General features: G+C 37.4%; 1 protein-coding gene across 8 annotated transcripts in view; it reads left to right on the forward strand.

The window, feature by feature from the left end:
- Nucleotides 1-21,574, forward strand: part of CCAR1 (cell division cycle and apoptosis regulator 1) — a 33,430-nt gene extending 11,856 nt beyond the window's left edge. For 5 of the 8 annotated variants that reach the window (XM_082309815.1, XM_082309809.1, XM_082309812.1 and 2 more), the window contains 16 exons: nt 929-1,061; nt 1,389-1,550; nt 1,982-2,207; nt 3,482-3,595; nt 6,373-6,456; nt 7,131-7,316; nt 8,961-9,152; nt 9,636-9,869; nt 10,214-10,325; nt 10,583-10,624; nt 12,047-12,129; nt 13,214-13,360; nt 13,762-13,882; nt 14,476-14,661; nt 15,063-15,268; nt 16,282-17,656. In XM_082309815.1, the coding sequence (XP_082165941.1) occupies nt 929-1,061; nt 1,389-1,550; nt 1,982-2,207; nt 3,482-3,595; nt 6,373-6,456; nt 7,131-7,316; nt 8,961-9,152; nt 9,636-9,869; nt 10,214-10,325; nt 10,583-10,624; nt 12,047-12,129; nt 13,214-13,360; nt 13,762-13,882; nt 14,476-14,661; nt 15,063-15,268; nt 16,282-16,341 (2,288 nt within the window). In that variant the 3' untranslated portion in view covers nt 16,342-17,656. Of the gene's footprint in view, nt 1-928; nt 1,062-1,388; nt 1,551-1,981; nt 2,208-3,481; nt 3,596-4,471; nt 4,639-5,356; nt 5,568-6,372; nt 6,457-7,130; nt 7,317-8,960; nt 9,153-9,635; nt 9,870-10,213; nt 10,326-10,582; nt 10,625-12,046; nt 12,130-13,213; nt 13,361-13,761; nt 13,883-14,475; nt 14,662-15,062; nt 15,269-16,281; nt 17,657-21,452 lie in introns of those variants that run through there. The other 3 variants (XM_082309810.1, XM_082309816.1, XM_082309814.1) reach the window with 3 other exon arrangements.
- Nucleotides 21,575-23,834: the final 2,260 nt, after the last annotated feature.

A 23,834-nucleotide genomic window follows, 5' to 3' on the forward strand; every position in this document is an offset into this window, starting at 1 on the left:
ACCTATATGCAAGGCACGTTGCCTGCAGTAGCTCAAGAATCACCTGGTTAGTGAAATCCCCGTGGACTTATGTTCATATTAAGATTTCATAATCTGAAATCAAATTCAGTGTAGCTTTTGTTCTGACACTTTCACAGACAAGTTGGGGAGTTGAAATTATTAATGGCAGTTGTCGTCTTCAGCATTTTCGGGAGCATTCAACAAGATCAGGTTTCACACAGTTGTATTGTTAAAACTATTATTTCTGTATTTGTGTTTTATTTATTTCAGTTAGCCAAGTTGGCATTTGGGAGAAGAAACACTGCCATGAACATGGCAAATCTAAAACAAAGGTTGTTGTGGGGTCACTTGAACTTTGAGTGGATAAATTTGGATAAATGCTGAATACGATCTAATTAGTCCTAGTTGTTCATTGGTGTTGGTAATGTTTGCTCCATTTACAATCAGTTGGTTAAATGTCTTAAGACAGTAAAAGTATATGCTGGGGGATTGCTGCAGCAGTATAATAAATTGATTTAAGAATAATTTTTGAGGAAGCTAATTGTTTTTACCTATGAATAGCCTCAAAAATAAGTTTTAGGTTTTCTTTAGTTCAATGAGTAGGTAGTATATCTATCTTAAAACAAATTACTTTTCCAAGAAAAAGCTTAGCTATTTACTATGATAGCTTCTATGTGCTTAGATTATATTAGCTTCCATCTCAAGATGATGCTTTTAAACCCGTTTCACTTACTAGAGTCTCGGTTTGCATCAGTGAAGAAAAGCATAGGTCTCTTGAGTTTTGTGGGATGGGTGTTATTAATATTTATTTGACTCTGGAGTTAGTTTAGAAGATGTACACAAGTGAAACAACTGTAAAGCAGCAATTTTTGTAAAGTGTAGATAGTTGCCCCCTATTATGTATTGATCTTGTAAATTTTTGTTTCAGGTGGTTTGTTACAGCCCCCTGTTCGTCTAGTTTCACAGCCTCAGCCAGCTCGAAGATTAGACCCACCATCCAGATTTTCTGGGAGGAATGACAGAGGAGGAGATGCTATGCCAAACCGAAAAGATGACAGGAGGTATGTTGTAGAAGACTAGACTATAATCAAAGCATTCGGTAAAGACCTGTCTTCAAACAGAGCTGAGCTTCTTGCTCCAGAGGGAATCGGTGATATGCACAGATGGCTTTACTGTTAGATATTAGTGACGAGTTCTTGTCTGTCTGAAATGAAAGAATTGCGTAATCAGTCTCTCTTTACAAGAGACAGTGTACTGAAACAAACTATGAGGAACTTCTCCTCTCCTTTTTGTGAGTCATCTCTGACGGGTCTAGCTTATGTTGTGCTAGAAACCATTTTGTGTTACCAGCACGCAAAAATATTTGTATCTTTTATGCATTTTTTAAGTCGTGAAAGAGAACGAGAGAGACGTAGGTCCCGAGAGAGATCACCCCAGAGAAAACGCTCCAGAGAGAGATCACCTAGGCGAGAGAGGGAGAGGTCGCCTCGAAGACCGCGACGTGTTGTTCCTCGTTACACGGTTCAGTTTTCCAAGTTTTCATTGGACTGGTATGTTTATAGTGCCAGATGTTTACCTACATCTCACTTTAATTGTGGGCACAGATTACTGTGTGTACTGAGTGTTAAATGATGATTTTAACTTTGAAGAAAAATCAAGTATGTAATGGCTGAGAACCTTGTATGATAAACTTATTCTAGGTTCTTTGTTATTTTTGAATGCTACAGCAAAATACCTTTATAACCCTGTTTAATAAATATTCCCTAATACACAGACACCTTAATTGGAAGAGTGTTTAGTAGTTACTTGTTTTTAAACTTCAATCCATGACACTCTAACTTAAATATATTGCTCTTTAAATTTTATATATGTAGTATTAAATATACAATGGTTGTATTTCCAATTAATATACCTCTTAATTATGTGCTTTATTAATGATTCTTTTATTGCTGTATCTTTCAAATGATGTTGTTTATTTCAGCCGTAGCTGTGATATGATGGAGCTGAGGAGGCGTTACCAGAACTTGTATATCCCAAGCGATTTCTTTGATGCTCAGTTTACATGGGTGGATGCTTTTCCTATGTCTAGACCATTTCAGCTGGGAAACTACTGTAATTTCTACGTAATGCATAGAGAAGTAGATCCTATAGATAAAAACGCTGCTGTCCTTGATCCACCCGATGCTGATCATCTATACAGTGCCAAGGTTTGTATGGGTTTCCAGTATTGTGACAATTAATTAGAAATTTTTTTACCAGTAGGGTGAAAAAGTGAGTATAACTGAACTGAAAATATTCTACAGCCATTTGAGCAAAATACAGCATTTTAAACTTTTCAGTAAAGACCTAGTATGTAGAGTGTGAAGAATCATGGCTGAAATTCAGTTTGTTTTTCTGTTACTAGAGCTGTCCTAAATCTTGTTTTTACTGAGGTCTCTTCCAATCTCTGCACCCAGTTGCACTGATGTGATTATAGGAAAGTCAGCTCCTGCAAGATCTCTGAATGTATTTCTTAGGCAATTTATTCTAAATAGTTAATGGAGCACACTTTTTTCCCCTCCTTTAAGGGTCCTTTCTGTGCAGTTTGTGGTCTTCTGTAGTGATATTTTCTTCTTACAGATTCATCTCAATATTTATTATTTTGTTGAAAGTAGATTGAGCATATTGGGATTATTTGAATGTCAAAAACCACTGCAGCAAGGGCTATAATAATGTGTAAAAGACCTCGGTGTCAAAACATCTTCTTAAAACGTGTTCCATTTGAAAGCACTTTCATTAAAATAGGTCTAAGATTTCTAGGTCAATCTGTTTTAGAAGTATTTCATGTTGAAGATACTTTTAGAAACAAAACTGCCTTTAACCCCTGTATTTCTGAAAGACTTTACTTGCCTTCTGTGTATAAAAACTTTGAAGTCTTGGCTCAAATATCAGACATACTGCTTTTTTCAGTCTGTTGATGCAAAGCAAGAGCTCTCTTTCAGAAGGTTAAGTTTCAAAATGTATTCAGTAACTGAGGAATAGCATCCTGTTTCATAATATTAACCTGTTCAGGATATAAAGCAACCTTGTTAGATTTGACTGGGCTAATGGGATGCTATGAGGATGCAGATGAATGCGTTGATCAGTTCTCTTGTGATTGTGACAAAATAGGAGGAGTCAGTTACTGAAACCAGAAATGTACCCCGTGTGCTTCTTGGTATAGGGTATTTGGCATATAGTGATAACACGTGAAGCATGTTGCTTTTATATGCTTTCAGTTTAGTTTTTTCTAATAAGATCACACATTACGTCCATATGGAAAGGAGGGAAATTGGCAGACATTTTAACACCGAGTTCTACATTTTTTTTTTTACCTTTACTTGTTCTGATTTTTTATGACATTAAGGAAAAAGTAGTGGTATGTATGTGTTTGCAAGTTGTGGTCATTGTTTACCAGTCATAGTGGGAGACCTTCACAAGACTGATCTGACTTACACAACAGGTGATGTTGATGGCTAGTCCTAGTATGGAGGATCTCTATCACAAGTCATGTGCTCTGGCTGAAGATCCCCAAGAACTTCGTGATGGATTTCAGCATCCTGCTAGACTTGTAAAGGTAAATATGCTTCAATGCCAGACAATTTTGGCAATAAAGGTTGGTTATAGAGCTTTAAAATATTTGTTGATAAGGAAGGAGTTTGTAGGCAGCTAAATAATGGGTTCATTTTTCCTCTGGAGAGAGCTAGTTTATATGTCAATTCTTTTTCCAGTGTATAGGAGCTCCATCTTCACTGCTTTTGTATTTACTGCTTTGTTCAACTTAGTTAAACAAAAGATATTTGGAGAAACCTGTATTAATTATATAATAATTACCCTTGTTAGCCTTCTTTTACAAGCACTTTAGACTTTTTTTTAAGGGCTCAGCTGTGAAGAGAATACAAATGAAGCAACAGTTAAGTAACCATTGTATTAAGTGAAATTTAACTGAACAACCTGTAAGTGCTATGGTGTTTCAGGACAACACAGACTTGTTTTCGATTAAAGTCCATTGTCTTAAAGCAAATGGGAGTACCTGAATTTATAGATATAATGCTCTTGTGGTCTTTTATAGCTTTGCTTTATCACTTTTAAGCAGGAATGTCTATAAATGTGTATCGGAATTAAGACACCATTTAAATTAGTATCTGTTTATCTTTTGTGTTAGAAAGCTTTTAATTACAAAGGAACAAGCCTATACCAATAAAGCAACTTGATGGAAAGTCTTGCAAACAAGAATGAGTGATGATGTTTTAAACCTATTCCATTTCTGAAATACTCTGTGGAAGAAAATAACTGAACTCTTTCTTGACTGACTTTCATTTTCAGATTTCAAAATGATGTGACAGTTTACTCACGGATTTCAGTGTGTGTGCTCTGAAATATTCTTTGTGCTTTGGGAAAAATGACTCTTTACCCCTAGCTGGGGAACATTCAGAAGACTCTTTTTGTCTAGTTTTTAGTGGGTATGAAAGGCAAAGATGAAGCTATGGCTATTGGAGGACACTGGTCCCCATCACTGGATGGACCTGATCCAGAAAAGGACCCTTCCGTGCTGATAAAGACGGCTATTCGTTGTTGCAAGGCTCTTACAGGGATTGACTTAAGTGTGTGCACACAATGGTAAGTACTGTACTGCAAAACAAAGTATGCTGTAGAAATACTTGTCTGTTACCAGAAGTTTAAAAAAAAAAAAAAGGAAAAACCTCTTTTTCTTTGTCGGCTGCTCTTGGTAGTGCAGGTAAACTACTCAAAGGATGTTCTGTTTTGTAATAAGCTTGATTGGTGCCAACTGTGCTGAATACTGCATTAAGAACTAATTAAAAATTCTCGGTTTATTTTGACATGTTATGCTGTAATTTTTTTAATGAATGTGCGTTGAAAATATTTTTCATTTTGTGCATAGCTGGAGAAGATCGTCAAGAGAACTTCATTTCATTGTTCTTTTGTTATAAATAAATAGCTGTTCGTTATATAGCCATATTTTCTCTTGATAAGTTTTTGTCCTGTGTTAACACTCATTGTGGTTTTACTAATACCAGGAAGGTCAATTGTATGCTAAATTTGAAGTGCTTCAACAACTTCTATTTGCGCATCAAACCTATGTGTGCTAAACAACAAGTTATAGAAAAAAGAACTTTGTTGGGTTTCCTCCTTTTCAATTGTGATACCTTTCTACAAATGTGCCAGAAGAGAAAATATGGCTTTCATAATTTTTTTCTTTAGATAAACTTCAAGGTCTTGCAGCAAAGTTTCTTTACTTGATGTGCTACAAGTGATCTAGGCTCTTTAAAATGTATTGTAGAATTTTTTTTCCAACATGCTTCTTCCCTTGCAACAGGTACCGTTTTGCAGAGATTCGCTACCATCGCCCTGAGGAGACCCACAAGGGGCGTACAGTTCCAGCTCATGTGGAGACAGTGGTTTTATTTTTCCCGGATGTTTGGCATTGCCTTCCCACCCGCTCAGAGTGGGAAACCCTCTCCCGAGGATACAAGCAGCAGCTGGTCGAGAAGCTTCAGGGTGAACGCAAGGAGGCTGATGGAGAACAGGCACTGAACGCTAATCCCTTTTTCTATTTCTGCTTCTCACAGGCACAGGAACACAGGCACAAAATGCACACCACATACTACACAACATACATACATAGGAGGAACATAACTGGTAACAATGACTGGTAAACCAGCTTTCAGCAGTGTAGTGAATGTTGGTTTTTATTTTTATTTCAGCTAGTTCACTAACTTTAAATGTGTATGCTGATATCACAAACGGAATTAAATTGTGCTTATGATGCGCAGAAAATTTTTATCATAGACGTAGTTGCTGGAATCTGGGACCAGTTGTTGAGTGAGATGCAGTTCATGAATAGCTGTCTTTAAACATTTTGCCATTTTCTAAAATTTCTAAATTCTCTCTTGTGGCCAGTTCTAATTGTGATATTTGAAATCGAACAAACACTAGTCTGAAACATCTGAATTTCAGGCCATGTGGCTGATCAACAACTTGGAATAAGGGAAGGTCTGACTGAACAAAGAGTAATTTTGGGGATTTAAAATCTGGGGGAAGATCACACACTGTGTGGTTAACGGAGACCAGCAGTGTCTGTGTAACCCCGATAATCTTTGTGGTGTTGCTTATCACCCTTTTGTGTTCCACAGATCTGGCTTGTATTGGCTGAGTGGCACTGTGATCATTTATAAAGTGGTAGAATGTGTGTGTGAACTTGTCTAAATAATAACTTTAGGAGAAGACTATCTGAAACAGTTGTGACCTTGCACAGATCAGCAACAGAATTTAAAAAATAACTGAAATGGTTTCAAGCTTTCTGAATGATAATTTCTAAATTTTATTTGTCAGGACGAAGAGGAAAAGGATGATGGGGAAGCTAAAGAGATCTCTACACCTACGCACTGGTCTAAACTGGATCCAAAAACAATGAAGGTAACTAACACTTTTCTTAAAATTTGATTCCATGGTACATTTTCATTTTTAAGGCACAACCTGAAATATGGCTGTATATTCCCTTAACTGACTGAAAAACTTCAGTAGTGTTTTATCTTCCTTGCTGATTTGTAGGTATTAGATGTGATATCATAGTATGCAAGTGTGACTCCTGATTTTAATAAGCGAATACAGCTAATTGAAACTATTCTGAACTTTTGAACTTTGTACAATTAAAGGGTATCACATATGATACATATAACTGGAAAATGAAGGTTCTGCAGTAATCGGATTGTATCTACTTGTATTAAAAATGCGGGATCTAAAATACTTAAATGTTAGTTTAAAAAGGCAATAATTATACAAAAATGTATGTCAGGAGACATAATAAAAAGTTTCCGCGAAAGGAATAATAGTAATAAACTCTTTTACTGTAGTAAAATCCTTTCCCTGCCCCTGTGAAAAGTTCCTCAAAAAGGGGTTCTTTGAGGAGAACACAACTTTAAATGTAATATGTTTTATATATCAGTAAATATTAGTGTTTTTCAGTACAGATTTAAAAACTACAGATGACTTTTCAGTGCTCTTACTTAATTTTTACTTCACCTTTTCTGCTAATCAAATGTTTTGCAATGTCACTGGTTGATACCACTTACAGAGCTTTTATTTACCAGGTAAATGACCTTCGCAAAGAATTAGAAAGTCGAACCCTTAGCTCTAAAGGACTGAAATCTCAGTTGATAGCTCGACTGACAAAGCAGCTGAAAGTAGAGGAACAAAAAGAAGAGCAAAAGGAGCTAGAGAAGTCTGAGAAAGAAGAGGAAGAGGAGGAGGATAGGAAATCTGAAGATGACAAAGAGGTTAGGTTTTGGACATATTTGGTTTCAGTCTTATTAAATACACATAAATACATAAAATATCATATCTAAAATCTGTATAAATAAATATAAGTATAAAAAGTAGAGGAATATGCCTAGTTGTGTTGGGATTTTGTAGTTCTCGGATGACTGTACTGGGAGCTTTTGCTGTAACTTGAGCTGCTGAATTGGAGTGAAATCTTGGCAAGTTTGCATTTCTTTATATCAGCAAAGTCAGCTGAAATGTGCAAGTGCACTAAGGGTGTCTGAATTAATGTCAGACCTTAAATGTAAGGAAAAATAAATCCCAAACTCCTGAGAAAAACTATGCTTGAAAACAGGTGAACACACTTAACAAGATCTTAACTTCTTAAACCTATGTGAAAAGTAGCTGTTCAGTTGTATTGGCTTTTAGTGGCATACAGGCCTTAGGGAATTATTGTGGAAATGGGAGGAGGGCAGGTTCCAGTCTGTAGAAGGTTATAGTGTCAAACAGTCCAGTTTCTTCACATGGCTAATGGTTTGCTTAGGTTTGTTTTCCCTTGTTATGAACCTTTAACTTTTGCTTTTGGATAAACTTCCTGTGTATTGAAGTTTCTCAGTTTTGCGGTTGGTGTTTCAGTACTACTTAGTCTGTTTTGCTATTTCACAAGGATAAACAAGATCTGTGCAGTAAGGCCAAACTTCAACCACAGAAAAGGGGCATAAATGTCTGGAGAATGTATTGTGTGTTAGTTGCTTTTAAACCTGCCTTTTTGTGTATTACCTGCTAACCAAGATGGAATGATTTGAAATTTTCTGTAAACCTTGTTGAGGGAGCAAAGGCCATGTACTTGCTAATTCTGTCAGCTGCTGCCTTCTCCCACAGCTTGGATGGGCTTCTGCTATCTTGGGGTTTCTTGCCACAGCTTTCTTTAAGATTAGGGGAGGGAGCTTTGATTGTGCTTGCTTTTTTAAAAAGCACAAGCTCTGCCATGACTTTTTTTCCATACTCATAAGCCTTTAATATGTCTCTCTTGGCAGTCAGTAAGCTGCTTGGTATTTTACCTTTTTTAACCTTTTGTTTGATTTGCATCAGTTGTATCTATAGAGATTGCATTTCCCATAACAAAAAGAGCTGAGGAAATTGTCATCTTCTAAGTGTTAAAGCTGTGTTGGCTATCTTTGAGAAGATGATGCATGAAGCCTTTACTCTTCCTGTGTAAGGAATAAGAGAACTTGCTGTACTGTACAGCTTTAAAAACACCCCTACATAAACAATAGACCCCTCAGGAGCATTGACTCCTTTGCTAGCTTGCATACCATTTTTTGAAGTGAACTAGCTTGAGTCCTTCCAGTGTCAAATCAACATGCTGCAGTTAGCACCATAAGATAGTTGGAAGGTGCTCGTTGCTCTGCGGGCTAAAGAACGCTGCATGTCCTTCTTTGTGTTGCTCAAGTTTCCAGTTGTCTTAGGTGAGTGTTGGCAATGGACACGGCATGCATTCTGGAAATTCTAGTCTGTGACTTCTGTCTGTCTTCTGTGTTGCATTCCGCAGCTTAGGCTTTCCTTCACTTTCTTTAAAGAAGTGAGTCCTAAAAACTAATATAGAGGCTGAAACTTCAGCTTTGGAATATGCCGTATATTATTTTTTTGTCTCTTTTTAGGAAGAGGAAAGAAAACGTCAAGAAGAAATGGAACGTCAGCGGCGGGAGAGACGATATATCTTGCCTGATGAACCAGCAATCATTGTACATCCTAACTGGGCAGCAAAGAGTGGGAAGTTTGACTGTAGCATTATGTCTCTTAGTGTTCTTCTGGACTATAGATTAGAAGATAACAAAGAACATTCCTTTGAGGTAATTTAGCTATGCTACTTAGCCATTCTCATTTCTTTTTAATTCTGTGTGATAACTGCAGTATTCTTCAGTTGTAATCGTTTATGATAGCATGGCAAAATAAAACTTGTTTAAGTTAGTTTCTTTGTGCAATACCTAGAAAAAATTGTCCAGTCTTTGGTACATGGTTTACAATACCAGTATATTCACTCTATGATATCCAGAAGAAATGCACAGGTTTTCAGATATGGAACTGAGTTTATAATTTATACAGCTAGTCTAGGTCCTAAGCTACTGCAGTGCAGGAAAGAAGCATTTTTATAAAGTTGTTTAAGGTTTCCGTATTCAAAGCAGATATTAAGAAATCTGACACTACATGAAATTCTGACATGGTGAAAGTTGGTAAGATAGCACCTCATAGCTATTTAATCATAAGTGTACAGATTTTTAATACATATTTTAAAACTTTTTGTCAGTTCTGTTTTCATTCTCCTTTATGTACAGGTATCGCTGTTTGCAGAACTCTTCAATGAAATGCTTCAGAGAGATTTTGGTGTCAGAATTTACAAAGCACTGATTTCTCTCCCAGAGAGGGAGGACAAAAAAGACAAAAAAAGCAAAAAAGATGAGAGAAAAGAAAAAAAAGAAGAAAAGGATGATGAAACAGATGATCCAAAACCTAAGAGGAGAAAATCTGGAGATGATAAAGACAAAAAAGAAGATAGAGATGAAAAGAAGGTCTGCAGCTAGTTCATATGAAGTACTATCCTGTCTGGATCAATATTAAACTGTTTCTATTTGAATTTTACTTTATTGCTTTCGAAAACTCAGGTCTTGTAATGTTAGTTAATTGATTTGACTCATTGATCTATTTAAATATGCTTAAATTGTATTCAGTAATTTAAAAATTTTACAGGTGTATTGGGGGTATTTTAACATTCAGCTATATCACATAGATTTGTAATTGGTTTTTTAAGTGACTAAATATAAACATAGGCAAATTTTGAATGAATGTTAGTGAGGTTTTTACTTTCCTGGTTTTTAGTTCTGACTGGATAAATTTTTAGGAACTTTTATTACAGAGGGAAGATAAAAGGAAAGATGATTCTAAAGATGAAGAAGAAACTGAAGATGACAATAATCAAGAAGAATATGATCCAATGGAGGCAGAAGATGCTGAAGATGAGGATGAAGGTATCTTGAATTATGAATTTTGTGGCTTTTAGAAATTTTTTTATTGCCACTGAATACGTTCTTTCAAACTGGAGAATGCACTGGAACTAGACAATTTAAAACTGTGTTATTAGACTAATTTTATTTTAGTAATTCTAACCAGATCTACTTAAAATGTAAGTGCCTTTATGCTAGGCATTGTATGAACATAGTTAATATAAACTAGCTGCGGTACTCAAAGCAAGGCATGCATATAGAAGTGGTTTTATTTTTTTCAGAATGCAGACCACTCGCAACTCCCATTGAAGTCAGTAGGAGATGTGAGTATTCAGCACCTCTGAAAAACCAAGCCACTTTTAAGTGCCTAACTTCCTATTCCTCAGTTCTGAAATGTCATCCTGTTTTTATTAGGCCAGAATGTAGTGTGGGGTGCTCTTTACATGATGTTATGGGGAGTTGATTTCTGTTTGGGTGGAGTTGTGTTTACTGAAGAAACTGGGAATGGGGGCTGGGGAGCTTTCTTGTCTCCAGGGAGCAGCAGTAGCCCTCTTTCCCTGCTCGGAGATTCAGAAAGGCGTAAGACATGGTGTATGCTCCTTGGTTTGTACTTCTTTGGGGTTTTTGTCCTTTTGTGGAGAGTTTTTGCTAGAGATGTGGGTTTGAACTGCTTAGATACTGCAGTCCCAGCATTTTCTAACCAGCATTTTCAGTTGTATTTTTGGCAGAGTACTGCACCAGCCTTAAAAAAATTGGTGCTAACCTGTGGTTTCCAAAATAACTCTTACTTGCATATAATCTGGCTGTGAGAGTGCCCTGGGCTTGTCTGTTCTGTACAAGTGCTGCTACTTCCCATAATCTGTCCTTGTGCCGTTCCCAGTCACAGTTGCTGAGAACAATCCAACATGCCGTGGAGGTGCAGGAGAAAGCTATTGGTTCTCAGAAACGTGTTGGCAAAATTAGACAAGTGTTGCGATACATAGTTTTTTCCAAAGTTTTTCTCACAAGAAAGGTGAGCTTAAAGCTGAACTTGGCACGTGATTCTCTGACCAAAGACTTGCACATAAGGTACAGAGCTGCATGCCATAATCCGTCCCTGCAGTTGTCATATTCCTCTTTCTCTCTTGATTTTAGATTTAGTTTTACTGTACTGTCTACCTTTAAACAAAAAACCTGTAGTTTGTAATTCACATCTAATAAGCGATGTGATCTGTAACTTTTTGGAGAATCCAAATCATTGGATCAGTAATATCGCACTCAGACATGAGTGTAAACACATGCTTTTAATGATATAGTTGATACGGTTTTTATGATATAAAATATTATTTGAGAGTAAATAGTACTGATTTTGTCCTAATAGGAATAACCATAGCTGAATGCAGACTCTGCCAAGCCTCATTTAGGGAGAACTGTGGTAATTTTCTGCACACCAGTTAAATAGGTGGTGATGCTGGCGGAACTCATTTTGGCCTAGTTAGCATTTGTTTCAGCTCTTCTATCCTGTGTGTGTGAAAGAAATGCAGAGGGAAAAAAAAATGACAAATGGCTTATGTTAAAATAAGACGAGAAAAATCAAAATTTAACAGGACTCATATGCCATTTGTTTTTTTTTATTTTCAGGGAAATATATTAATTTCAGATATTTGGGGGTTTATGTGAACTTTTTCAATGAACATATGTATTTTGAGATAATGGTTCTAGAATCATCTGCTGTGAATGTGCTGAATTTTCTTTCTGTTTTACAGACCGGGATGAAGAGGAAATGAACAAACGGGAGGACAGAAGAGAGGGAAACAGGCATTGTAAAGAGAGGTCGTCGAAAGATAAAGTAATTAACACCTTTCTTAACAACTACATATAACCTTGTTAGAGGTGGCCTAATTAGACCTCAACTTTATTTTTATTATAAGACCTATTTGCACTCCTTGATTCCTTCAGCACTTCTGGGCTGAAACATTAAGTGTATATAGAAGGTAGGGAACATGTGACAGCTTTGGGTAAGGTGCTTACAACCTACTTTGACGTAGATTTTAGAGTTCATTGGGTGAAAGCTGTTGGAAGAACTTTCTTAGATGAGATACTGATCTGAAAGATGTGAGGACTAATGCTGTATGTGCACATAAGAGGCGGCAGATGTGATTGTTTTATCCATTATTTGAAACTGCTGTATTCTTACATAAGAAAAGCTGAAGCTTAGCTTGATGGATAAACTGGCTTTTCAATTGGGAAGCTTGGAATTGTTATATGATGTTTTTACATCTCCCTGCAGGAAAATGGATGCTTTTCATGTCATGAGGCCAATAGCTTGCCTCCACAGTTCAGATTAAGGAACAGCATAAATTTGATTTGTTAAGCTTAAACTTTCTTTATAAATGCAAGAATAAAACAAGTTTCTGATACTCTTTGTTTTTTTTTTTCTTCAAGGAAAAATAGGAGATGTAGGAACAGGAATAATGGGAAAACACAGTCTGCAGAACTGCTGTAGCTGTGAGAGCTGGATGCTCATCCATTACATGTTTATGGGGAGGGATTTCACTTTGAAAACAGCTCTTCAGTAGAATATATGATTGGGAGGAGAAGGGATGTTTACTATTACTTGTTCAAATAGGTTAAGTAATTTGCAAATTTTCTTACACAGTAGCATGAGCAAAAGGAAAGTATGTCTACCAGATGTTACTCTCCATTGTGCTGTAATTGTTTAAATATTTGAAAGATTACTTGTCCTAAATAGCTTGCTTACATTATATTTGAGCTCAGTAGGTAAATGCTAGTTATATTAATCACTCAACTGAAAGTAATGCTAAAATGAACAGAGGAAGACTTCTGTTAACCAAAAAGTTTACGTGTTTTTAGTAGATGGTGGGAAAATTATATTTTAACTTCCTAATGATCCCATAATGAATTTTCTGTAGGAGAAAGACAAGACGCAGATGGTAACTCTTAATAGGGATCTTCTGATGGCTTTCGTTTATTTTGATCAAAGTCATTGTGGATATCTTCTGGAGAAGGACATGGAGGAGATACTGTACACTCTTGGACTACACCTGTCACGTGCTCAGGTTTTGTATAGTAATAGAAATCTCTTTGAAAATATTAAAGGAATGCTGTAACTGGCAGGAATATAGTTTAGCTTCTAAAGGCTGTTGCTTACATACTTGAACCCTGATTTTTATGTAGCCACTTCAGATGTACAATGAATAGTTCAATATTTTGTAAATTGTCTTGGAATGAAAAGGGAAAGTTTGCAGCTCTTAGTATGCCCATATTGTATACATAGCTTTTGTCTCAAAATGGTATCTTTTCCCGCCCCAGCTTGTTTTCATTTTAAGCCCCAGTATATTAAAGTTAAAAAAGCTGTGCGATTTGTCTAAGTTTTTTCCAAATTACAACATTCTTGTTTAGGTAATACAATGTCTGTGTATTAAGTAACACCTTATTTCTTTCCATGGCTGTGTTTTAGGTCAAGAAGCTACTTAATAAAGTAGTGCTTAGAGAATCTTGCTTTTACAGAAGACTAACAGATACTTCTAAAGACGAAGAAAATCAAGAAGAGTCTGAAGAGCTACAGGAAGATATGTTAGGTGGTATTATTTTTTTTCTTTTAATGCCACAAACTTCCAGAGAATTGTTTCTGTGTGAATGATAATGAGAGTTCTGAGATACTTGCTTTCTTGCAGAACTAATTCAGGTCTGCAGGGACCCTGCCAGTTTGGAAAAGTAAATCTTGGGCAGTTCATAAATTACAGTATTTCTGGCTTCCAACACATCTTGTTGCATCTATAGGATAAATCTTAGTATCTTGGAACAGGAAGGAGGACAGAGGTTAATGTTGAGTATTGATGAACAACATTTCTCATTGACAGCAGTTTTGCAGTCAGGAGGATCAGTGCTGTAGGTACTAGAACAGAGCCTGATTTTTTTAGGACAAATTACTGCAGACAGGAGGCAGGGAAGAATGTAATGAAAGCACATGCTCCTTTGGCGGGGGGGTGGGGGTGTGTGTGTGTGAAATTGGCGTAAGGAGGGAGGAGAGAAATGTGAGGGATAGACCAGCAAACTTGAATCTATGTTTATTCTTTTAGGAATTTATTCTTTTAAGAAGCTTTTGAGGTTGGTCACTAGAACTGAAAAGTGACAGAGTGATTATTTCCTAATGCTGCTTAATCTAATACAGGAAACAGATTACTGTTACCATCACCTACTATAAAGCAAGAATCAAAAGCCATAGAAGAAAACGTTGGCCTTATTGTGTACAACGGAGCTATGGTGGATGTTGGGAGCCTTTTACAGAAGCTGGAGAAGAGTGAAAGAGTGCGGGCAGAGATAGAACAAAAGCTTCAGTTACTAGAAGAAAAAACAGGTGGGACATTACTTTGAAGGTGGTGCTTACATAGATGCAAGATACTAAGACTTTTTAAGTAGATAAACCAATTTGAGTAAAATTTGTAATCTAAATTTCTTAGCTATTTGCTTACCATAAACTTATATTTTCTATTTCCCAAGCCCTTTGAACTTGCACACCAACTGTTGTTCAGTACCATTGTCACCATGCTTAAATGCTTTTATTTTTTTTTATTCAAGTTGAATGTAAGACTTCCAAATGTAGTCAGAATATTATCAAATGGTAATGCAATGCAGTTTTTATTATTCTTTAAAAATTAGTAGTTGTGGTGTTGGCATGTAAATGGAATATTAAGATGCAAAGTACACAGCATTGGAAGTGACTGACCTTTTTCTCCTTCCTCGCTTCCCGCCCCCCAGATGAGGATGAAAAGACCATACTGCAACTGGAGAATTCTAACAAAAGTCTATCTACGGAGCTTAAAGAAGTGAAGAAGGACCTTGGCCAACTGCAAGAAAATTTGAAGATCTCTGATGATAAAAATTTGCAATTTGAGGGTCAGCTGAATAAGACAATCAAAAATTTAGCTACTGTTATGGATGAAATACAGTGTGTTCTTAAACAGGTTAGAATTGTTTAATTCCATTTTTTTATTATTGTATGCAGACTTCCTGTAGACTAAATTATCAAAACAAAAACTTCAGAATAAAAAAGAATTTTCACGTGAATTCAGGGCAGTATTATCTTATAAGCTTGAAACACATGTTCTTGACTTAACTGTTTTTTAAAATGTATAAATATTAATGTAAATCTCAAACCATCATAATCTTTTCCTATCCTGATCTTGTCCATCCTCAACAGTCCAAATCTGCTCTTCTGTTTGATCAGTTAGGTTCTGCCTTGAAAAATTACTCTTAAGTATTTCAGTTTATGTGGGGGTATTCCAGTAAAATGAGTTTTAAGCAAACCACCTAATGTTCCAGAGCATTTCTATCCCTGTACAGAAAGATAGTTGCATATTCCCTAGGAATGCTGTGGGGAGGGGGGCCTGTTAAGTAAGGTTGAATAGAAGTAGGTTATGAAGGCTACTGAGTGGCAAACTGGTACTATGAGGGAGCCTTGCTTCTACTTCTGTCTACATTTGTTTTGAAAAGACAATGTAGCATCTACAGAAGCTCTAAAAACAAAACCACCCAGCCCCTTACACACCCCCACACCCCCCTAGAAAACTTGACAAACGTTAGAACTTTTTCCCCCCCTTGTAGGATACAAGTGATGCATCATATAAGTCACTGTAGCTTATTAAACTGGCAATACCTTGCAGCTATCTGTCATCAGTGTCGTTATGCAAAAGTCTCAACAACCCCCAAACCTTTAGGTTATAAAGTGGGGCTTCTGGGGATGTTTTTTGTGCTTCTCTTCAGAAGTGCTTAGGTCACACTTAGTTTCTGCCCCCTCTATTTTTCAGGAAGATACTGGAAATATGAATTAGTTATAAGTAAACAGAGTAAGATATCAGTTCACATAGCATTTAAAGTTGACACCAAACAGTATCTTTGTCTCATGCTCCTTTACAGTTCACATGAGAAATATTGCTTCTAGAGTTCATGTTATCCTCTCCCTTTCTTTCTTTTAAAGGATATTGTGAAGAACGAAGATAAAGATCAGAAATCCAAAGAAAATGGAGCAAACGTATGATAAACCTGCTGCTGTTTAGAAGAATGGTGTTACATAATGTAATATAAATCATGATACCAGAATGTATGGGAAGTGATGCATGTTTGATTTTAGTAGTATAAATATCTTAGTTCCAAAAGATGTATAAAGTTTTATGAATGTGAGTGTCTGCTTCTGAAGATTGCTTGTAATTCTTAGCATTCAATTTGAGACACTCCTCGAGTGAAAATAATTTTGCATTGCAAAATGTTTTAGGATGAACTTTGTTATAGTTTTAACCCTAATAAAGTTCATCAACGTAATGAACAGTAGCAAGTATTTAATTACCAAATGTTTTTCATTAAAGTCTAGTGAAATCAAAATTTTTCATTATTTATAGAATTGCCATTTTTAGGTTTTTATTTTTGTTTCGGTCTAATTAGTCTTTTTAAATTCAAATATAAATCACAAAATAGCATGCTGCTTAATTTTGCAAGTAAAGATTTTTTTTTTTTTAAAAAAGCTTCTTGGATTTTTTTTTTACTTGTCACAACTTTCTTTTCCCTTCCAAATGTAACTTTCTTCCCCAAAGCTGCTTGTATTAAAGCCTCATAATATACAGTAGTTCAGATGAGTTAAGAAAGCAATAGAAACCTACCAAAATGCTGGTAGGGTTGTGAGATTTATATGAAAATACACGGGCCTGTTTTAAATGTATGTCATTTGTGTTCCTTTAATTGTTCTTATCTTTGGATTAATATATATGCTCCTTTTTAATAACAAATGCAGTGTATTAAAATGTATGGTTGGATACCAGGCCAGTAGATGTCAGAATAATGCCTTACATGGAGAAAAAGCTACCATTGTAAGCCGCCTTTAATTAAATTTGGACTTCTTTCTTAATATGTGTAATTACTTCAGAGACTTAAGTCCAACAGAAGAATGGATACACAAGTATCGATACTCCATGTTATAATTACTAAGGAGCAGGGCACAACTTGGTTTGTTGAAAGTGGGTAAGGTTGCCTTCCTTTGTGTTCACAAATTACTAGAGATCTAAACTTAAAAGTTAACGTGACGTCGTTGTCAAAGGCAACTTATTCAAATAATGTGAAATATGAACAATTGTATTTTGGTGCAACTTCCAGGAAAATTAAGGGTTTTGAAGGTTGGGACAGAAGTGTTTTCTTATAGAAATGGTTAATTTTAGCAGACCTTTTCTTTTTTAGCCTAGATGTCCTAGGTAACTAAATACCTGTTAGGAGAGTCCAAGTGCCATAATATGTATGAATAACCTACATGGAAACTCATGTAGCTTTACTGAGATACACATTAAAATGCCTGAATTTATGTTCAAGAGAGTCTTAGCTGGTGCTTCTATCACTTACCTTTCTTGGCTCTTTTGGAGCTAGACAAGTAAATATCTTTTCAGTAAAATAACATGCATAAGCTTCCCCCTCATTCATCTCAGTTGAGTCACTGTATAATATCTTAACTGTTCACACTAAAGTAGGAACTACTATAGAAACACTAATTATTGCATATAAGTACACAGAAAGTGCATGCTTTATGAATTAAGAGATAACATCTCATTAGAATGATTGAATGAGGATGGTGATAAATTAATCTTATGAAAAGCGTTACCTGTGGTGTACAGATGGTGTTAAATTCTTTTGTAATCAAATTATATTTTTCACCTTTACCTTTGTACAAATTGTTGACAGCATGTTTAATTTTTGTTGAGCACTGTTTATTTAAATGGACTTTGAAAGGATTGCGTTTGAAATACTTTGTTCATGAATTTTCAGCAGTACATGTGAACATACAAGAAAAGAATTCTAGAATTCAAAGTAACATCTTTTTAGGCACACTGAAACATCTGTTGAAATATTTTGCTAGGGTGTTTTTACCTTAAACTGCTAAGCTGAAAGCAGTTGTCGCAACAAGCAGGCCTCATCTTGTGTTTCAGTGAGTGGCCCTGTGAGGTAGTTGCTAGTGATACAGATTTTTACAGTATTTAAGGGAAAAAGTATTTGTTAGAATGAGTGTAATCTTTTGTATATTGCTTTGATGTAATAGTCTTTCAGATACTATGTACAGTCTGCATTTTTGTTGGAAAGGAAGTTAAAAGGGTAAAGAATAAAGGAAAAAAAAACAAGGAAAAGTTTTACAGCCTACACAGAGCTTGACCAGTCTCCTGAAGCACAACTAATCTGAGGAAAAACAGACACCTCTACAGACTGTTTAAGTCGCTTTATCAAACAGCACAAGGTTCTGTATATACACAGTGTCATGCTGGCTGTTGGCTAAAGCTTCTTGGTAATATTCCCAGAAATATAACTAATTCTTAAGAAAATTAAATACAGTATCAGTAATGGAGGTTTGGAGAAGCAATCTTCTGTGAGTTTTAATTTATGAACGATGTTTTTGCATTTCATGTCCACACTTCCCACCTCATGGGCTTTCTACTTTCAAGCTTTTCATTACGTATCAGTTGCTGGCGAAAGGCTGGTAAAAGTAAGCCTAAGCCGTGTCTTACTCTGATGCGTCAATGTCCAATTTGTTTCTAGTTTTAAAATCATCATAGATGCTCTGTGGAAAGTAGTAAATCTCAGACTGACTTGTTCTGTAGAGAAGGCACTGCTACAGCAGGCCAGTAAATGGAATCTGATCTCAGTTTATAGATTACTTCAGTTCCCTTTTGTATTTTGTCTAGTATGGGGGAATTAATGAGTTAAACCCTTACAAAGTGATATTCAGATTAGTGGATGTCTGTGAATAAGGCTAGGAAGAAAGTTCCATGTGATACATCTGCATGCAAAATGGTCTAGAATAAAGTAGACTCTCTTGGGGCCCTTTTGCTTTTGCTCTGGTAATGAAAAGGCAGAAGTATATAGTTTCAGTGCTACATAGCAACAGTGGCAAATAGACCAATAGTGAATTTTTGCCAGAGTTTTCTGAAGTGTTGAGGATTGCATGCAGGATAATGGAGTTGCTTCCAGCGCTGCTGCATGTTCTGCCATGATGAAGATACGTAATGTTGTTTTGACTCGCCCAGTGCTTGATGCTTGTGCCTGTAGCGCCTGGGCGCTGCTGCAAAATCACTTCCCTGTTGTTGCTTGGTTTATCTGGTGTCCTCTGGCTCAGCCTGGGGTGCCCTGAAGCGTACAATGGAGAAATTGGAATTCTCTGCTGCCCCTGGGTTTCCACAGATCCAGCATTTACAATTGAGTTGTTTCAGAATCTAACATTATGAAGCCTAGTCCTTTAACATAACATTTTTTCAATGTTTAACTGCTTTGAGAGAGATGAATGGCTTTCAGTCCATCTTTCTGCTGAGTAATGTACTGTGTGAATATCTGTTTGGACTTATGTAACACAGTTAACTTTCACTGATAATTTTATCAGGAATGTGCACAAAACGTGTTTTTTCTCTTGCTTCTCTGTAATCTTTGTGTACCCAGGTCAGGTTCTTACCTTGAATGCATTTGTTCAGTGCAGTTTATATTTAAAAATATAAAATATAAAATAATTCATTTTGAGTGACTGAGTCTTATGGCCAGCAGTAGGTTGCAAAATGTGTAGGTAGCACAGTCGGTACACTTAGCTAATATTTTCCAGAAAGCAGAAACGGTTCAAGTAGAAATTCAACTGGAACTTGTACATTGCCACGTAGTGCAACAACAAAAATGGCATAAATAATTAATACCTCTACTCAGCTATCAAAACTGCCAGTGTTTTCCCACCAAACTTTCATGTTTCTGCGTACTGGGTCTCATTAGATGTATTGCACGGAAGTAGTTACAGTAAAAAGCTCTAATAACAAAATGCATTACTTTCAAGCAAAAATAGTTTTCCTCTTTTATTCATCCACTATATAATCCACGGCATCATGATACAAAGTGTAAATTCAGAGTTTTGGAACACACCAAATACTGCCTGAAGTCATATGTTTTGTAGTCTTTTAACTGTGGTTAGGAGCGTTGCTTTTGAATTTCTAGATATCCGATACCTGAATTTGTATTGAAAATATGTGACACTGCAGCTGTATGCTGCTTTGATTTCTTGTATCCTGCTAGTTTTTAAATTGTTCTCTTTAACGAGTGGATTCTAACTTGTTTCAGGATTCAGGTCGAGTACCCTACAGTACATGTAAGAACTAGAGTCTTTTCAGGTGTGATTCAGTAATCCTGCAAGCTGTTGTGTCTAGCACAATATTAGTTCAGTTCTCTTTATTCTTATGACAGCAGAACAGTGGTGCTGAGTAGATCTGTTTGCATGCTGCAATTTGGTTTTTGGTGCTGGGTTATGAGGTTCAACTACTAGAGTTTTTCCTTAGTTCCGGCAGTACTTCACTACACTGGGACCATTTACAGAGCATGTTAAGCCCCAGGTGCATGTTTAAATACTTTGTTGATTGGAATTGTTGAAAATGTTCAGCGATGTCCTCCTATTTAGAACTAATAGTCTTCCCTATCTCCCCCCCGGCTGAGGAAGGAGCTTGCATAGCAAGCTTTTATTCTTGCTAATAACTTGGTCTGCAGTGTCAAGGCGTGTTCATGTGAACGTCCCATAGGCAAGCAATCTCCCAGTGTGGTGAGGTCTGACCATTTCAGTTCTTTGTGGGAGGCAAGTAATATGGTCCATGTGGTGCCTCTGAAAGTCCCTTCTCTCATATGCTCTAGGGTCTTCCACCTTAGCAGATACTGGACTGTTGTAGTGATCTGTTGGAACAAGTAGGTAATGATAGTCCTGTGAGGGGGCTCTGAAAATGCAGAGAAAGTTCTTGAGCTGGATTTCAGCCAAGGCAACTGATTCCCGAAGCCACGTGTTTTGATGGGAAATTGATTCCTAGATTATTTTCCCTCAGTCTAGTGAGGGGCACATGGGAAAGGATCCTGTCGGCTGAATCATTGTTCACATTTCATTGTGAACAAACAGCTGGGTAGAGGGGAAGAGTGGAGGGGAGGAACACTGCAGAGAATCCCCGCCTGAACTCTCACTACTCTGCTTTTCAGCAAATATTTATAGAGTACTGATTTGCTTTATTACTTGCTTGCAACCTTTTTAGGGGTATAGAGAAGGATTTGTCTGAGTGCAAGTTGGTTTTTTTCCCCTATACGGCTTAATTCTTTTTTGTCTTCCTGACACAGGGTCATCCGGTTACGTTCCTGTTTTGTCATGCAAGGGGCAGAAACAGCTGGAGAACAGCAGCCTTCATTTTTGGTTCCTTTTTAGCAGGGCTGGATGGTAGCCAGCAGATCTGCATATAAAAAAGCAGAAATTGCTGGCACATGTCATGTCACAGAAATGAATGGAGATAGAAGTACCTTGTAACGCTGGTCTCAAAAAAACCCATTTGTTTCGCAGACCAACCTGATTTACTGTAAAACAGTCTATTGCATGTGTGCAAAGGAAAAGGTAAAAGAGAAGTAGGCAATTTCCACTGTAAGTATAATGTACACGCAGCTTGGGGAGATGGCTTGTTACACTTTCAGCTTGGCTCTAATAAGAAATGAGAGAATTTTGGAAGTTCTCTTAAACATCTGGAAAGACTCGTCTGTTTCACAAGAGTTAGTCTAGGTCTCCCATAACAGACTTTCCTTTTCAGCTTGTCTCCTGATACCTTGTTTCATCAAAGGACTATTCCAGCAAATTAAGTACTTCTACTAAGTACATTACATTAAATGTAACTATTAGCACATTCATGTTATGAGTTGTAAAATGTTGGGGAAGGGTTTCCAAATGCAGCCTAAGAGTATTCTTAAAACGTTTGTTTACAGAGAAAAGCTTATACTTGTCAAGTATCTTCTCTGGTATAAGGAAGCCATGCATAATGTGACTGAACAGATGAAAATGAGGATTAGCTGCTTACCAATATTGAACCTGATTTTCTGCCTTAGCGTCTCCTGAAATCAAGCTAATGACCTTTTTTTTGGGGGGGGGGGGGGGGGGGCGGGAGCGGGTGGGGCATATCTTCATTATACTGGGGAGAGGACAAATAGATGACCTTTAGTACTGGGACTTGTATGGGTGGCAGCACATCAATAAATCCTCTGATTATCCATGGGATCCAGTAATACGCTTGCAAGGAATGTGCAGTCAGCATTTTCAGTCTTGTGATTTGGGCGTGTAATGATGGACAGCACAAAAGGGGACTTGGAGGGTAATACAATGTACCATAATTGTGATCCATAGACAAAAGCAGTAGTTGGATAGTGTGACCTTTGGGTAGCAGGGGCTCAGAATAGGTAGGATTGGTAAAAGAGGGCTGTGCAGATATTCTGAGCGGTGAATTCATTCCGGTATCTACTTCACGCTTAAAGTTTAAAGAAAAGGAAAACGAATCCACTTTACGTCTTTTTTCTCAACGAAGGCAGTTTGAAAAAAGATTATTCAAATGCAACGTGTGATTTAAGAACCTACACGAATTGCCTAAAGAACGCGCTGAATTGGACACAGAATCACTCTGTGAGCACCAAGTTCCAAAGTGAGCAGTGCCCTTATCTTGTCTGTCAAGGATTTTCCACAGTAATGTAGCTTTGCAGAATAGGAACAAACTGCACGAGTAACATGTAAAAATCGTGTGGAGCCGCGCTGAAGTGTGGCCCGTATATCTTTGCACCGGTGCCTCCCCTGCCTGCTCTGCCAGGGCCTCACTTCATGAAAGGGTAATCTGAGACAGGGCAACAGCCCTGGTCCTGGGGGAGGAAAACGCGGGGGTGGGGTGGGAGGGACTCCCGTCTCTGTGAAATTTTAGCGCAAAATAGAGGCAGGTTCCTCCAGCCCAGAGTGGGATTTTCTGGAGGGAGAGCGCTCTATCCTGGAGCAGCAGGGACGGGCGGGGAGAGCTGGGGCAAGGCTGAACACAGTGGTAGCAGCACATAGCCAGTGTTGGAGCCCTCCGGTGCCACTGAATTTATTTGCTTTCATCTTGACTGTTTCTTGTCTCCTTCGCTGCCTGCCTGTGTGATCCGGATGGTGAGATCCTCTCTGTTTTGCAGAGCTGCTGGTTGATTCAAGCAGGGTAGGATAGCCTGAGCTACCATCAGAGGCTTTATCAGCTGGAAGTACCAAGCCACTCTCTCACGGCAGGTAACTTCTGCCTGTGGCATTTTGTGATTAGTGGTATTGGTGTAAATCCTGGCAGGCAAAAATCCTGCAGCCGGCCTAGCAGAAAAGCTGGGAGCAAGCAGGGCATCACCACCACAGCTTTCTCCAGAGGCACAGCCTCCCCGTCAGCATGGACACTGGGACAAACTGGGTTTCAGCTGCTGGTAGTCTGGTTTGAAGTCAAGTCAGTGGTGACCCGGTGAGTCATTGCAATGTAGACATGGGCACTCAATATTTAGGGAAAATGTGATAGGAAGCAGGTGTGTTGGTTGGTTTCGGTATTTTGTTGCGGGTAGTGTTGTTTCCTGGAGGAGGTGACTGGATATAATATGCCCAGAGACTACTGCAATGAACTGGAAGGTGCATTCATAACCAGCGGAAGACTAAATTAGTTTCATTCATCACAAACGTTTTTAGACAAA

The sequence above is a fragment of the Platalea leucorodia genome (assembly GCF_965183815.1).
Source record: "Platalea leucorodia genome assembly, chromosome: 4".
Lineage (NCBI taxonomy): Eukaryota > Metazoa > Chordata > Aves > Pelecaniformes > Threskiornithidae > Platalea > Platalea leucorodia.